This window comes from Balearica regulorum, chromosome 2 (assembly GCF_011004875.1).
Source record: "Balearica regulorum gibbericeps isolate bBalReg1 chromosome 2, bBalReg1.pri, whole genome shotgun sequence".
Classification (NCBI taxonomy): Eukaryota; Metazoa; Chordata; class Aves; order Gruiformes; family Gruidae; genus Balearica; species Balearica regulorum.
The window spans coordinates 12,630,936-12,648,923 of record NC_046185.1 but is presented as its reverse complement, the minus strand read 5'-3'; the positions used below and the strand labels follow the sequence as shown (position 1 = coordinate 12,648,923).

At 42.5% G+C, this 17,988-nt stretch overlaps 1 protein-coding gene across 18 annotated transcripts in view; it reads right to left on the bottom strand.

The window, feature by feature from the left end:
* Positions 1–17,988, bottom strand: part of MTSS1 (MTSS I-BAR domain containing 1) — a 127,638-nt gene that overhangs the window by 67,814 nt on the left and 41,836 nt on the right. Inside the window, exon 1 of one of the 18 annotated variants that reach the window (XM_075743349.1) lies at positions 1,490–1,663. The exons of the other annotated variants lie outside the window; for them this stretch is intronic. Within the exon in view, the coding sequence (XP_075599464.1) occupies positions 1,490–1,505 (16 nt within the window). The 5' untranslated portion in view covers positions 1,506–1,663. Of the gene's footprint in view, positions 1–1,489; positions 1,664–17,988 lie in introns of those variants that run through there. 18 annotated transcript variants of the gene reach the window in all.

Sequence of the window (17,988 nt, the reverse complement as noted above, 5' to 3'; positions counted from 1 at the left end):
GGAAGCAGCACAGTCCTGTAACCTGTTACCCAGGTTGTACACACCATACAATTCAAAGCACATAGGTTTTTATTTTGAAGCAGTCAAGTAGGGCTAAAACCAGCCTCCTGCATATAGTTTTTAATGCAGAAAAGTAGAATTAAATCATTGCCTACATGTCAGATGGAATAAAGTCTAATGTGATTCCTAATTTCTAACAGCTGGGCCAAAATTATCTCTAGACATTAAGGGTCATGATCAGAACAGCGACTACGTCATCACAGACCTCTGGAGTGGTATTTCAGATTGCCTGCGCTGTAGACCCTGGCTCCCTGTACAGCAGAGCCCCTTTTCAGACCCGCTGGCACAATGGCCTAACTCAGATGCTGTGCCTGCCTCTGCCTGCTGCCTGAACAGGAGCCAGCAGCCCCGTTCAGCAGGAAGCCCGTTTTGCTCCTTGTTCTCTTAAATGAGGATGCCACCGTACGTGACTATATGCGTCTCCGTTGCTGTATAATGCAGTCTGAATACAACCACCCCAACTCTCCCTCTCTCATCTGGATTTGTTCAAATAGCTAGTTAGAAGGGTATTCTTCCCAAATGACAGCGTAAGTGCGTTTGTTTTACAAGTCTTACTTTCTTGCTTCTATTTCACAGAAGCAAGCTGGGCTAGATTAACAAGAGCAGCGTACCAAGGGAAGCAATAAATTCATCACCACTCAGGCTTCCAAGTCCACTGAGATTTGAACAGCCTACCCAAAAGTTTTGGGCACAAAAGCTCTCTTTCCATTTGAAACAGGGAGATCTCATTACAGGAATTCCTGTGTGAAATTCTCAGTCTGAATTCAGTAAGAGATCAGGTAAGATAACAAGGACACAGAGTATTTTCAAAAACCTCCTCAAGATACGCGCACTTTCTGAGTAGATGCAAAAGTTAATACATCTACCACAAACTACAGACGGGTACATCAGCTGCACCAGTGATTGCTCCTGAGATCATGGAATAAGCCCAAATAAATATGAAAATGCACAGTGAAGTACCTACAGTAAGGCCAACTGTCTAGAGTATCCCAATTTATTAGAATAGTTGGCCGATTCAACATGAAGTATGATCTTTTCCTTGCACGTTAACTCTAACTTTTGAAATATACCCTGTACTGCCTTCCTCCAACACTTTTTTTTAATTTGAAAGCTAACTTTGGTATTGAGAAACCTGGGTATGCTACTTATTAAATTTTTGAAAAGGAATTCAACAGTTAAGCACTTTTTTTAACTGGGTGTTTCATCTGGTCCAGAGCATTCACCTCTCACTCCCATCAATAAAGGAATTTGTTAATGGACTTTGCTTCAGTCCCACTCACTCTCATGGCATACATCTACAGCAAAGAAGTTTCTACACAGATGGCAAATTTCCAGCATTTGCTTTCAGGCTGCTCATCATGAAAAATACAGATATATTCCTTAAATATTATATGAATCAGAGCCATAACTCAAAGCCAGAAATAATTACCTTCTCTGGACAACATTCAGTAACCCATTCCCTTCTTCCTGGGCCTGTTGGCTGCCTTCAGCACAAGCAGTCATGTTCCTCCCTTTAATTGTCTGCTCCTTTGTTTCTTGTGGTTTAGTCTTTTCCCATTTTTCTCCTCATCTTTCCCACCCCAGCTTTTTACAGGGGTTATACAGGGCTCCATCCCCAGGCTTTTTGCTCTCTGCACTCTGCTCAGCTTCCTCCTGGGGGACCAAACTCCCACTGAAATAATTTTATTGTGATCAGCAGGAGTGCAGCATCCTCAGCCCTTGGAGGAGGGGGAAAAAAAAAAATTAAAAAAATTGTGTTTTCAGTATTCTCAAACATAAACATAAAATAAACGACATGGATGATTCAGATTAGCTCTCTTTTTCAGTCTTGTTCTCTGTCTTAAATGTCTTGGATTGCTTCCATTTTTTGATGATGTTCAGGCATTACTTTAAGTGAGACACTGCCAAAAAAAGACAGACTCAAAGCATGCTCTAGCCCCATTTCCTGATCTCTGGAGACATGGCCACAGACTGACAGACCCAACTATGGGGGGCTGCTTTATGCTTAACCCTTTCTTCAGACTGTTACATCCAGGCTGTGCTCATGGATTCCTTCTGAAAAGCAGCAAAGATGTGCTTTTCCCATCCATCCTAGTATTGAGCTCATAACTAAGCCTATGTTTCGGTAATGCTAATATCTCCTTTTTTGATACACATACTGCTGCTTCGTTCAGATTTAGCTTTCCTATCCCCAGTCTAGCTTTAACAAGGCACTTGAAATCATTGCTTTCCTTCTGGTTTTGCACTTCTTCGGTGCCTCCATCAGACCTTCAAGGACTACATCGTGCTATTGATGTATCAGCTTCAGTCTCAGGTTGGGCAACCCATCTAGCTGCCATTGCTCATCTGGTAAAAATCATGATGGTGTATGTTGAGAGCTCAACCTATTCATCCTGTCACCTACAACGCATCTGTCTGTCCTCGCAGCTTCTGCTGTGCTTGATCAGTAATTTTCGGTTCTTGCCTGTCCTATTGATACTGTTGTCACGGTTATACACTGTAAGTATATGGTGGGGGAAAGAAGCTTTCACTGGGTTCAGAGCTGTACAAACGTCACTCAATACAAGCCAAAGTAGCCTTACATTTACTAAAAACTGGCTACAAAATAGCTCAAAATATTCCCAAATATTATTATAACTGAAAATACACCCAACTATTTCATAAAAAACATTCCCTGCCCGATTGCTGCTTTTTACTTTGGAAGTCTGTCACACTAATAGCAGCACTGATACTAGCATATGGAGCAGACTGCAGTCTTTTAAAGTTGCCAACAAGTTTAAACAAACAAATTGCAGAAGTTAAAGCAAAACTTTCTTCCCAGAAACAAATACTGACACTGGATACAAAATATGAAAATACCAAGCCAATACAAACATCGAAGGAGACAAAACAAAGCCAGGCAGGAATTCCATTTTGGCATAAGTGACAATAGTTTTGTGCCTGGATCACAGAGTGGTGGTTTCACTTCTGAAAAATGAAATGTCTGTACCCCCAGGTAGGTGGTGAAGCACCCGGCAAGGCCGGGGAGCACGATGCAGAGCACCGCGTTCCCTCTGCCCAGTGACTCACCAGGTAGACGCTCGCCAGATCTTTTCTGCTGGTGTTTTAATTGTTTCGAACAGGGCAGACTGGCAGTTCCTGGGGGTAGCTCTTCCTAGTAAATACTACACCGGCAGATTACAGACTCCACTAGTGGACAAGCCTTGGAGGGAAAATCCAGGGTGTGCAACTTCAATGATAGAGACTTGCTTTGATGTGACCTATAGGATTAACTGTAATCCTGGTGTGACTAAATAAGTTATTTGCAGTCTTTATTGCCCATGAAGGAAAATGCAGTAACACTCCTACTTCTTTTCGCTCTTCCAGGCTAGCAAAAGACTGGGCAAAAGATAATATGCAATCCACTTAGACCCTATTTCACACTAGCTGGCTACTTTTTCCCCTGGTTTGGATGGATGCTGAAGCAAAACTTAAAATATCATGACATTAATACAACAGCAATCCAACTATCAAGAAATTAATAAAAAGGCAATTCAGGCACCCTTGTTAGCATTTCCTCTGAACAAAAGGCATTCTGTAGTCCTCAGCCCCATGTGAACTGCTGCCACGCAGTTAAAGAGCAGCTCCATTTGCCTACGCAGGCACTGCACAGACAGAATGGAGCCCTCTTCTGCACGGAGCCCTTTGAGTTACCTGACATGAGCCATTTACATTAAAACATGTATAACAAAAGCAACTCTATCTTGAAGCCTTGTCATTACATTTCCAAACCAAAATGCAAAAGCCTTGCATTTGACCAGTGAGCTCTGGCTGAAGTAACCCATCGCCCAAAAATGCTGCTTTAAAAGTGTGCTGAATATAGCACCAAATTTTGGGAAGTTATTTTCCTACAGGACACAATCACCTCAGACTAATGTTAAATTTGGCCACTGCAAAAGCAGCAGCAAGCAAGGCAGATTACAAATAACCAACTCTTATCTCATGACCTTTTCAATCAGATGCTAAATAGCAACTTATCTCAGTGGCAGATCGTTGGTGTCATCAAGGTTGCTCCATCAGATTCTTCCTTCAGTCCAGCCTAATATTACATCAGCAAGTCAAGAGAGGACACAGCCATTTAACCTTCTCCTTTAATTGAGACTTTGCAAAAGAGGAGCAATTTCTTAGGGCTTTCTTCTCTGCTCAGAGACAGCCATCATATTCACGCTTAACTATCTGTAGTGCTTACAGGCCTAAGTAGTCCAGGAGTAGGTTGTCTCAAAGACATTCCCTATGGGCTGTTCTACGCCATTGCCCGTGCTGAGTAGGGTCTGGGTACTCTACGTGGGACTAACACCACCTCATCCACATGGTTTTCTTTTAACAGTGACTATGCAATGGACTCTGGTTTCTTTAAGTCCCTTCTGGTCATATTTGCTAGAATTAACTTCCAGAACTTGAGGCACAGAGTCCCTTCTGTACGTACCCTGGCTTTGCCTCAGCTCAAACGCTAAAAGCTGAGAAGTTCTAGTTGCACACAGTTAAGTAGTGGATGTGAAACCAATCACTTCAAGCATCATTATTCAGAAGCTATCCAGATAGCAGCGAAATCCAGGACCGTAAGAACACACAGGCTCCTGAGCCTGGGCAGATGCTTTTCAACTTAATTGCTTTTCCTGTTCTACAGATTACCCCAAAGTCATTTGTCCCAGTCTGCATTCCTTCAACTGCTTGCTCATGGTAAGTACCTGCTTACTTAGCTGTCCTTGGTCACGTACGCAAGTGTGCACAGCTCCCTGCCCACACTCTGCCTCGCCTGGAAATAAAGTAGCTCCTTGAGCTGATTTTGAGTAACATTACACTCTACCTCACAGTTGAAAGCAAATTCATACAGAAGGTCTGACAGACCACAAGACCATTTAGTGGAGAAGAAAACAGCACCCAGGGTAAAAAGGCTAAACTGCCCTATAAAAACACTTTGCAAACTCCTAGGAGGAAACCTTTGTTAAGCATTAGAGGCTTTAAGCAATGGGAAATCACATGCCTAAGTAACCCTGTGGAGTTGTACCCTCATGCCGAGGCTTGAAGGTTTTAGCCTTACATTGCAGCATAGCCGCCGCCTTGCACAATGGCGGGCTGATCCCAGGAAGAAAAATCAGCTGTGCCCTGCCCATATCTAAAAGGAGAAGGTGCTTTGTTTAACTGCTCAGGTTCAGACAGACTCACAGAAGTCTAGCTTGGTAGCTCCTATCAGAAGCTATAGGATTTCCTTAATATACATTAGTTCATTATCTATTACAGTCAATAACATGAAATTCGGCACTGTGTTTACAGAAGGGCGCTGACTGTGCTGCAGGCTGCTCTCCAGTGTTCCCAGCAGTCTGAGTGATGTATAAAACACCAACTGCAACCCACTTCTCTCCCTGAAAAAACTCTCAAGAAAGGAAATCCCAGCATCCATACCTTTGCACTTGATGAAAGTGGGGGGATGGATTCCTTCATATGCATGCAAAAATTTATTTTTAATTATCAGCCTCACATGGCCATTTTTGCCACACAGCCTTGAATAATCTAGACACAGGAAAGAAATTCAGTTTCACTTCTCACTTGCTGTTACTCAACATTAAGTCCTGCTATTACTCAGATGTAGAAACTTCATTTGCAATAGAAGTGCCTGAATCTTCATTCCCATTCATAGCACCCCAGTGGCCACAGCAGCTACGTAAGGACCACCAAAGTAGAGAGGACTTTAAAAACTTTCACACTGCTAACATACAGCACATCAGGCATTTTATCAAGACTAAACCACAACAGCTACGGCAAAACCCAATCTCTTGTGCCCATTCATCACTGCCTGCATTTAAGTCTGTTGCAGCCTGTCAAGTATCTGGAAGCTCTTCCTGCCATCTGTTTCCTTCCTCCAAGGGTGCTGCAGTTTTCCATCACTGCGCGCGCTCTCTCTCTCAAAAAAAAAAAAAAAAAGTCTTAATTTCTGTGAATCTTAAGAATTATTTTTTTTAAATGAGCTATGTATTTTGAACCTGACTGTGCAGATTGTAACAACTGTCATTTGCTTGGATTGATAAAATTCACCTCGTTACCTGTCTCCATCTTCACAGAGTCACACCAAAATCTGTTTTCCCCACCCTTGCTTTGTGAACTGGTAATATTAAACCCAGCCAGTTAAAATAGCAAGAATGCACGAAGCTGTTTCTAGAATGCAGTGGCTTGCTTGCTCCCACAAAAAGCTGTCACACTAATTGCCAAACCAATTAACAGCAACTAAGCAAGGAGATTGTTCTGTAGAAAGTCTTGCTTGAGTTTCAGTGCTGAGTGGTACTTTTATAGTTGCTCTTTGAACACCAAAGTTTCCAACAGATTGTTAATGGTATCTTTTCTTCAGCGCTGAGGTTCCTGCAGATGAGCATCTGTCTCCTCTCTGTATGTAAATACTGCCCTTTTCCTCACTTCCTACAGAAGACACCTAGGGATTTTGCCATCGCAGGAAACAGGCTGCCCTAAATACTTAAGGATCCTTTTCCAGTTTTTCAGCAAATAGTCCTAAGTGTAAAGATCTACTTGTAGTTATAACAAAATCTAGTTTTTCCATAATGCAGGAGGTATATTACATAGTAAACTGTCCTTAGAACAACAAAAAATAACGCAGCACCTGAAACTGCAAGTAATACTCTTGAAGAAATAGTGAAATTAAAAATGCAGGCCATTTAAATAATTTATTTTCTGCAGCTACTAGCTTTGATAACCAAAAACTAGGGATGGGCTGGCTACTTAGCATTTCATTTCCCATTTTGTTTTATACTGGAGTCTTCTTGCAGAAGGAGTAGTATGGAATTTCTCACAGGAAAACATTTTCATTTTAAACTTGAGTCTAAAGGACTTGTGGTGGAACATTTACATTAAGAATACCATTGCAAAAGAGTCAGCAGAAACACCATGGTGTTAATATCAAATTTGGAAGCAAGGACTAAAAATCTGTTTAGAGTATACTTTGCCACAGGACCTCAGAAAGCGAAGGGGAACAAAAAAAAAATTTAAAAAGTCCTGCACCAGATGCATCTACTGTATTTGAGAGTTTTAATAATACCATCTTTACGTAATCTCACTGGAAAACGCCAGGCCAATCTGACCTACATGTTTTAAATAACCTGCTGCTTCTACTTTACGGAGGAGCTGGTATTAAACCATTAGGCTAACAGCCAGAGCTGGCTACTGTTTGGGTTTTAATAAGATCTGGCCCCAGCTGATAAAGTACAGCAAGAAAGAGCTTTGCAAAAGGAAGCTTCGCATGAAAACCTGGTCATGGTAACACCAACTCAATTTCCTCTCTTAAAAAAAAGAGGCCATAAAGCAGCCACTAAGCTGATTTGCTCCATCTATTAAAAGATATCAATACCCACCCATGCTCCAGCAGGTGGTGGGAGCAAAGGCATTTCCAGAGTAAGAATGTTTCTCAGAAGGGTGTACACTTTGCTGTCCACATAAAGAGAGCTGAGCCTTACCCACATTCCCCATGTTTTGAATACTGAGGAGCTCCTCAGCATGAAGACCATGTGCCATGCTACCCACTAGAGCAAAAAACAGCAACAAAATTCAGCACATCAGCTTCCAGAAACTGCAGAAGTGGTTGTAGAAGCCAGACATGAAATATTTGTAATTGTGCAAGAAAACTGGGAGGAGGCTGTGTTGACAGAAGAAAAAAAACAACCTCACACATTCTTTAAATTAACTCCAAACTGCCAGGCACTGCTTGCCTCCCTTCTTCTGCCCTCACAAGCTTCCCACTATGAAAGAGCAGCTTCAGCGCAGCCATCCCTCCGTGCCTCCCCACACATCAGTACCAAGGGTGTCTGTATCGTCCAGGTCGCCACTCCAGCATCGCATCTTTCCCATGAACGGAAAATAGCAGTAATTCAGAGCATTGCTAAAGAGCATACTGGGATATGTTGGACAAATGAGCCCTGTTAGGTTGGGAATGCTACAGAGTGCAAGATGACCCCTGCGATTTGATCTATGACCATGGGTCTGGCTGAAGCTGCTGCCTCTGGTTATTAGATGAAAGGGCTCTGTCTGTTCTGTCAAATTTCCTTCCATCTTCTACCTGGTCTTTCTCCAAAGCCAACATGATTCTGGACAGCAATGCCTAAGATGTTTCCCAAGGGCTTCGTTACATGGCAGTTCCCAAGTGCTGCATCGGAACAGGCCCAAAGAGAGAGCACTGAGCTGAAGGCTCAGCCTTGATAATTCCATCACTGTTACAGCAGAGGCTTACCTACCCACTGTGACTGCAGCACAGCCAACGTCAGTGGTAAAGAGCTACTACAATTTAAGAAATTGAGCCATCTCCTAGTTTTCTAGCATTTCCAGCACATTCAGCTCACATTTTCAGGTTTCCTCCTCAAAATTGCTGGAATTCTTTTCCTCAAACATTTCATAAGATTTGCAAAAAAATTGCAAAATGTGGAATAAATTATTTGAATACAAGCTCAGTAACACTCTGTATCTGTAGCATTCCACAAAGAAAGCCTTAAAAAAAGAGTCTTCTCTAAACCAGCAACCAAGTAGCATAGCACTTTTAACTTCTTAAAGGTAGATTTACTTTGGGGTGAAGCACATTGTCTGCGCAACCCTAACCATTGCTTGCCATCTGGATTTCCCTTGAGGAACATAATTAACATCAAGCTAAAACCCTACCTCCAGTATCAGGGAGATAATTGAAATCCAGGCAGTCCCAAGACTCTTCTCAAATTGAAGAGTTGCTAAACCTAAATGTAAAGCTGCAACAAGATGTTTATATTAATTATACTAACCAACCATCAAGGGGCTCCTATCTGAGGGCACTTTTCCATGGATAATTCATGGCATCTTTTGAATGATGGTCCGTAATACACTGTGCATTCCTCAACAACACGAACAAGCTGTTACAGCTACTTCAGGCTTCCAGTATGAAAGTGCAGTGGCTGCTTAGCTCCCGAAGGAGCTAATCTCTCAAATATTATCTTGCAGTGATTCCTTTGTCAAAACAGAGAGGCATTTCATGGTTTAGTTTCCAGAAAAGTACTGCCTTGTAACACCCTCAGATTATCACCATCCAATGAAGATACCTATGAGCTAATAGCCTGAAATTTCAGGCAAAAATGTATTTAAAGTTGTTTTTAAAAAACAGCTCAGTGTTCAGCTGCTTTTTGCAATGTCTTCCCTATTTTAGGTTTTTGCCATTTTGGGTTTTCCCCTGGAGGTTCTGCCCAGTAAAGCTTTTTGCAATTCCTCTATGTAAAACTACATAGTTACACCGATATAGTGGGTAAATATGCCCCCCTTATATGACTAAATCAATTTAATTGACTAGCTACAAAGTTAATCAATTAGATTAATGGTTGACCTACTTAAAGATAGGGAAAAGTATCTGATACTTATTTTCTAGAAAATAACACGTAACACAGCATCACCATATAAACAGGTGGGCAGCCTAGATAAAGCAGGCTGGAGGCTAAGGGCACGCACAGTAGTAGAACATTGGGTTCAACAGGATGCAAAGGACTCCACTTTACATGGAAGCATTTACTTTAAGTTTGCAGTCGTGGCAGGGGGAAGCAGCCAGATGAAGGTTTGCTGTGAAATACTGACAGCTGTCTGCTCAACACACTGAGTTTCTCCAACAGGGGTGACTTAAATGATCAAAATTTCCCCTTCTGGATTGTCTCAGAGTCCTTCAGAGTTTGTGGTTTGGGATTTAACGAGTAGAGGGGAGAAGCAGCAGAAGCTACAATTCCCCATTCGTTCCATGGTCAAGCTTGCTTTGAAAACCACTCTCAAGGCAACAACCATGTGAACTTCTGTGAACCTACATTTCACACTGTTGCATCTATGCCCTTAAAAGCCATCTACCCTGCCGCAAGCTACGGCAGAAGAGGTTTATCTGCATTCACCCTCAACTGCAGTCAGCAGTTATCTCATTGCACATGCTGCTAAGAGCCCTTACTTCTGTTGAGGGATCCATTTATTGAACATTGGATTTTCTAACCCACTTTTTCCATTCAACTGACGGCATTTTAGGGACATCCTGTATTAACAGCTGATCCACACTAATACCAAATTGTTTGTTACGTTGGGGGAAAGGTGTGGAGCTTTCATTGTTGACTTTTTTGTTTTGGAATAAAAAGCTTTGTTCAGAGAAACAGTGCTTCAGACAAAGGTTACATGTTCACACTTGACAGCAGAGCAAGCAACTGCCGCTTAGCTAAATCAATCTCCACCCAACACTACAGCTTCTCAGCTTGCACTGTGGTTTCACACCCGCATCACTGGATTAAGACAGTGACTACGGAGTAGAAAGCCCATTCAAGTCTTTTGATGAAAGGCTCCTGTGGCAGTGCCACGCTACTCAAAGAGACCTATTTGTACTAAAAGCTGGAGCTACAGCAATCCTAGGAAGTCATTCCTTCAGCTATTCGTCAATCAACAGACGGGTACATTGATGGAGGCTGCACTGTCTACGGATGAAATGTGCTTTCTGTGCAGTCAATCTGAACATCGTAATTCTAGCTCCTATCAGACTACGTGTAACGTCACTTGTAATTAAAAAACCTGAAAAGCAGCAAATAATTCTAATTATGAGAGACAACTGAACAAATGATGTCAGGTTTTATGACAAGGCAGCTACGCCAGAGGCAATGCATCAAACAGCTACGTGACATTAAATTTTCTTCTGAAGAAACATTCACCTGCTCTCTATTAATTTCCTTATTTGATATTTAAGGACTGACAGTGCTGAAAAGTGTGTCATTCCATTAGACAGATAGCTGTCCTGCCTCTGGGGGAACCGCTGTTACTGTAATGGAAAGAGATTTAAGGCTTGTGTGCTGTCAGCCCGGGTCTGCCCTGAGCAGCTGTTCAGCAACCCCGCACAACCATTCCTCAGGAAACCACAGACTCAACAGCCCGGCCAGAAGTTTCCAAAAAATGAAAAGCATCTCTCATCCCTCAAGAGAACATGGGTAAACAGAGAGGAGAACGAACAAGGAGGGGAAACAGAGGGAATAGTTGGGGTTGAGGCCAGCTTCTGCTGAACACCTCTTGCATGAGGCAATTCAAGGCAGGAGAACTAACAAGAATAACTCTGCTTTGCAAGGTAAATTAGGACAATTCACTCATGGTTCTTGCAAATATGTCCTTTGAAGGTAGTCCAGCATATTTCATTCAGTATCTAATATACACAGAGGAAAATAAATTTATTGTTTGTATTCTTATTTGCTCCCAAAAGTATCCTTTCCTTCCAGTTATGCAAAAATAAAGTCAAACAAAATGACAGTTTATTTTATTCATTTTTTCCCAACTTTTCTCCCCAGTTTTCCCAAAGACTTTTCCTGAGAGACACTCAGTCCAAAATGGCTTCAGTTGCGTACCTTCCCTTCAGTCCTGGTCCCCTCAGTAAGTTTTAGGGTCTTTTTGCAAGATGCTGTCACACAATGTAGTTCCCAGTGTCACCTAAACAGTAGCACTGTTTAAGGACAGCAGCAGTCCTTGGGATGGATTAATTTCCACCCTCCACCAACAGCAATTTCAATGAAAGATGAAAGCTAAGAAGCAGAAAAACAAATACTCAGGGGAACCCGATTACAGGGGAGCCCAGCTACTAATGCTGTAAGCGGAGCCTCCTGCCATTTCATTTTGTTCATATATTCAGTGATGGCATAACTTCTCCCAGTCCACAGAGAGGGTACTACTACTCCCTGCTGAATGTGAAGTATGCGAGATAAGAGATCCCAAATATTGGGTTGCAAATTGTACATTATTTCCTAATCCTTTCAGACAAGCTGACCACGTTGCTGCTTTTCTGATGCCTGGATTTGTTTCCTGGCACATACCTATTCCCTAGCTTAGAGGTGTGAAGAAAGCTGGGTTTGATATCTTGAAAGCAGCATGCCAGTACTTCTCAGCCCTTCCCCGACCCCTCTATCTCAAAAGCAGGAGCGTCACTGGTTGAGTGCCATCCCGACCAGCTGGCCCTCTCAGCACTCTTTACAACTGTCTAATATCTTTGTGTGACCTTCACAGCACTAACCAAGTGCTGAGAGGACCAGGCAAACAACTCAAGGAAGAACACTAAAAATATCCCAAACTTGCATTAGTCACAGGACTACGGCCCTGCTGAGAGCACAAGTCACTGCTCACGCTGCGTTGCAGCCCTGCTTTTCCAGCTCAAAGGGATTTGTGCATCAAGTAAGCTCAAACTCTTTTATTTGGGTTATTTTAAAATGGCAGTGAAGAAATACAGATCTCTACAGCTGTGTTTTGTCCCATGGCCAAGTCAGAGTATTAGAAGGTGGCTTGCTGATCCCAGTCAGTGGTGGCATAATTCAGCATTCAGTGGCTTCCTTGTGCCAGTGTACCACCACATCAAAGCTCTGCCGCGGTAGGTCATCCTCCTGTGATTTACTGAAACCAGGCTTCCTCTCACCAGTTTGTCAGAAGACTGAGCTGAGGAAAGTACTTGCTCCGGCCTCACCTTGGAAAGATGCTCCCCGCAGATACAGAAACCAAGCCATACAACTTTGATACTGAGCTAGAGAGTACCAGGAGCTACTGGGAACAGTTCATAAGTGGATTCAGCTACTTAATTCCCATCTGGTTAAAATAAAATCCAACATGAAGGATAGATGGGGGCTAAAAGGAAGTAAAAGAAAATAAATTATAAGTTCCCAGGCCAGAGAGGGTTTCAGAGATTAAGGGTGAGCAAAACATCTTAAGACAGGGAGAAGCAGACAAATGGATATGAAACACAGCATGAAAACCAACTTTTCCACTAACGTGAATGCTTGCCTGCAAATGAAACCCTTTCACCGCTCACAAAAATATAATAGAAAATGCATCTGTATTTTCCCCTCAGTTTTAAAGCGGCCACTCACAGAAAGGCCTGTGCATTTCCCAAGTACGCATAACTCTGGTGTTCTTTTAATAACCCGCAAAGCAGCCTCCCAGCCGGCCAGTGACCTGCAGGCAGTTCAGAGGAACAGGAGTGTGTGGGTGCACAGAGAATAAAACCCCCCTTTCTTCCCCCATCTTCCCCAGCAGCTGGTGCTGTGGAGGGGCTGCGGCTGCAAGGGCTGAGGGCAGCTGCTGTAGGACATAAATAGGCAACAGCTGTTTGGCCATATGTTTGACTGGCTTCAAAGGGTTAAACTGTCACCACCCAAAACTCCTGCGCACGGACTACCCAGCCCCAAGGCAATACCCTTGCCTCTGCCTGCAGCATCACGGCTTCCACCCTTAAGAAGGAAAAAGGCTGTGTCGTTCATCTCAAGGATCACAAAAATTTCTCAAGATTTTGTTTTGAAGACGAAAGGCAAAAAAAACCTCTGAGGGAAGTGAAAACCCATTAGAAAGTGTACTGAAGTACTCAGGGTGTACCGAAAGCCATCACTCCATCCCATTTGTTGTGTGAAGGCACTAATGCAATGCTGTGTCAGTACTACTTCAGACCAACAAATTCAAGCACGTTTCGGTTCATGGTGACAGTTGTCTTCAAATACAACAGACATTTTCTCCTGCTATCACCGCACAGCTGGAAGCAGCTCCAAACCCTGGAGCACCTTGCTGCTCCAGCACATGCTCACAGAGCACAACCGAGCCTTGCAGGCACAGCTGGCAGTTCCCCACTGAAGCCGAAGTTTGGAGTTTTGCTTGGCACCCTCCTCTTTTCAGGGGGCTGGTCGTGACCTTCCTCCGCCTGCCACCACTGTCCACACCACTTCAGTTTCTGCGGAAACAATCTCCCAACTGGGGCACACAAAGACAGCAGCTCTTTTTGGAAACAAAACTCCTCGAGAGGAGTTGAGAGCAACCACAAACAGCAGCTTCAAAACAAAATATAAAATGCAGCCTCAGCCTGGCCTTCCTGTCAGCCACAAGCACAAGAAAAGGAGCATTTTAGGGGAATTCTCTCAGACTGGGGTGAGACCGACTGACCCGCCGGGTACACAAATATAGCAGTGCACCAAGTGTTACAGGGGCAGAACGGAGCCTAAAGGGGTTTTTAAATTGTGAACTTTAATCCTTCTCAAATCCTTCCGACCCTGTTGCAAGGACGGCTTATTTGCTGCTGTTTGTTGAACTAACTGACGCAGCCCTTCCCCAGCTTCGTCCTTCCTATGGAGCTGGGACGAGGCAGGCAGAGCTGCTGCCACAGCACCTCACATCTAGTCATGGTCACCTACCGTCCCAAATAGTTTGCGTTCCACATCTAATGCCAGGAATGCACTCCTCTCATCGCGCAGCAGTCATGCAAGATTTAATGAAGACGCACACTACACCTGAAAAAAAGTGACTGAAAGAAAGGGATGAATTATTTAAACTGCCAGTGTATCTCTTTTCCCCATTGAGAGCAATCACATGAATGCCCTCCTCTGATACAAACCCTTATCAGATAACCAAGTACCAGCTTTCTGGAGCAGAGACCAGCAGCCAACTCTACTATTCCCAAAACCAGATCTGATACAAACATTAAAAAATACAGCCTCCCAGCCATCACCAAACAAGCAACACAACCAGCCACCTCCCAGAGCGGTGAGGAGCAAGAAGCACGGACACAGCAAGTTGCTGTACATTAACAAGAGATGCTATTTCTGGTAGAAGCCTGGGCCTCTCATTTCCTTTGACCAATGATGACAATAGTATTTTGCAACAGAAGCAGGGCTAGAACACAAACAAGACCAAAATGTCTTTACAGAGAATTCACAGCACATTTTGGAACCTCTGTAGATACTGATTTCACCAATCCCCACCGCCACTGAGAAACACAGACCACAGAAGAGTCCCAGGGAAGCAGAGCTAGGGGTTTGCAGGGGACTGGGCATCGCACTATAGGTTTACACCCAAGTAAAGCAACTCCAGCCCGCATTCCCTTATGTACCACATTCAGTTGCAGTGAAAATCTTAAGGGCAAAACACTGTGTGAAGAACTACCTTGAATTACCAGGAGGAAAGTCAGTTTTTCCCGTATCACCCCAGCTTAAGGTGAACTGTGGCACATGGACCAAACCTTCAGTTAAAAAAAGAAGTGAGGGTGAATAGTACTGCAATGTTCTGGCAAAAGAGACCACAAGAAAATGGCAAGCGCAATGGATAGGATTTGACTGCAATTTTTCCATTTAAATAATGTCACCTCTGTGAAGAGATCCCATTTATCTCATTGGGCTATATTTGGAGCATTGTATCTTATGAGAAGCCTTAATCATAACGTAGAAGACCACAGAAGCCAAAATGGTGACTCCCCAGGAAGAAGGTAGCAAGCTCATATTTTTCAGGTACTGTAAGGGAGATTTTAAAGTCACTGGTGCAAAGAAACATTTCCATTTGCTAAATCTGGTTAAGACAATCTACATCATTTGTAAGTGTGGCCACACAGAACTGTCAGTCCCCAAATAATTGTCTGGATGCAATAAATAAAATCACGTGCTATAGCATAAGGTGGGGTTCTCATGCAGCAAGTGCAGTAGCTGGAGAAGAACAAGGACAGTATTGTAGAAGTCACTGAATTACATAAATGCTCACTCCCCTGTCACTAGTAATTCACACAACTTGCTGTGTTAGCACACCAAACAGAACACGCAGTTCTGCAATAAACACCGGTGCTATTTATTCTGGTGCTTTCTCTATTTTGGGTGTAAACACTCCCAAAAGAACCTGATGACACGTGAACTATCCAGCTCTATACACCTTTTTCCCTGTTCCACAGAAGTTACAGGTACCTAGCACAAATTAGTGTGCCAAAACTAAAGTAGTAAAGCCATGGCACCACACCTGTTTATCTCTAATCAGGCACTCCACAGGTATTTGTTTTTCCCAAAGCCACGTCCTTAACCAAGCACAACTCCTATTTAGTATCTTTTTGAAAGTTAATTAAAGGTAATTGAATTCACTGCTCTAAGTGCATGGACCAAGCACACTCACCACCCCTCATGGAGCAGACAGCTCTTCAGAGGCTAAGTTCGGCAATACAAGAAAGAATACTGGGATACATTAAACCACATAAAACAAGTCCTGCTAGTCTGTAGGAAGCAAGCAAGATGGTTAGATACCAAAGCTTTACTCTTGCTAAAATATTTTAACTTTATTTTCCTTACAGTTTCACTCTTAATTGTGTTGCTCTATTTAAAGGCATTGGGAACTGTTTAACCAGGTAAGAACCTCCCGGGAGGTTACAAGGCAGACCCCAGAGAGCTGCTATCAGCCATTTGGCAATCACGCACACGTGCATTTTGGGGGGGAACCAAAGCTGAGCTTCCAGGAGACAGGCAAGGATTTTCTCTGGACTCTTCATGAAGTAATCAGTCACAGGAAGTGAAGAACGATATACTTTCATGGAAGCCATACAGCCTACTTTAATCCTATTTTAAGTAGAAGCCAACAGTATTTCCTTACAGTTGGTCGACATCAACAGGATGCAGCTTTCTGCTAGCAAGCGCAGGTTACTTCTATTCAAGGGATATCTTCCAGAACACGTTTCATGCCATTTAAGTACTCACACTTAGATTAATGTATTCTGTGTGTCCCATTGTTAAACTATTTCTCCATAGCTTCCTTCCCAGGAGTTCATTTTCCTCTTGAAAATAGTCACAATAAAATGTCCCTCAGAACTAAAGGGATATTCAGTAATTAATCCATAAAACAGAAGACCTCTTTGAAACCTCCCTTTTCCAAAACATCAGTTTCTGAAAATAGTCCTTTTCCTGTCACAAATAATTAACTGGGCAATAAAAAAAAAAAAAATCTTTTTTTTTTTTTGGTAAACTACTACTGGAATAGTTACTAACTGTATTAATGGTTATCAAGTGTACCTTTTTGTGGCAGTGAAAATCCAGTTCCAAATTCCAGAATTAATGCTGTTATTAGACACTTGTTTGGCTTGAGAATTGAATGAGAAAACATAAGCTTCCAAGTGGCTTTCTATTTGAGGTTTGGGTGACTAATTATGTATTCAAATACTGCTTGATTTAATATCTACTCAATTCCCATTCTGTTTCTGTGGGAAAGAGGCTAGAAAGACTTTGGAAGAAGGTTTTCTTGACCATGAACCAGAACTTTATGATGCAGTATTTTAAAAGGAAAATTAAATCTCACAATTGGAGCAACATAAACTAATCTGTTTCTTGGCAGAGGAAGTCAAAACGTTTCTGCTAGCAACATGTGAACATGGATAACGATAGCAAAAGCTGAACTATACCCTAATCCCCGCTCCTGCTTAATACCAACAGTGCCACTGTGCTACTTCAGCATTATTTTAGTTCTGAGAAAATGCACAGAAAGAGCAGCAACCGAAAATCAGCTACCTCAAAATCCAGTTTCCCTTTATTCTACTGAAATAGTAAGGATTTCAGATTCAACAGAATATTGAGGGGGAGGTGAGGAAGAGCCCAAGTTCTATGTAAACTTGAAAATTAACTTGAGTTCTCATCAAACTAAAAGGATTGAACATTCCTTTTACACGCCTGGGAAGCCTCCAAAGTAATCCCCCAAATTTTGTTCCATCACACAGTTTGGTAACAAATATACTCTCTCCTGCATGACCAATGTGAACTTTGGCCTCCCATTCAAGCTCTGGTTTTCAAATGTGTCAGAGACTCCAGAAACGCATTTTTGGTTGTTCAACAAGTATACAAAGCTAAAAGCAGACACCTGTTATACCTACGTGGGTGTGCAAATACAGCAAATACACTTTTTTGCAGAGACTTGTCTCTGGAAAAAAAATGTAACCTAAATACGTCTGTTACTGGTTACTTCACTGTAAATATGAAGTTTAATACACTACTGTAATTAAATGAATAAGGCAGAATAAACAAACCATTTAATTCTTTAAAAAAACCTCTTACCACTAAATTCACATATCTGTTTAACCCTTACTTCTTCCACTCCCACATGAGGTTCTATGAA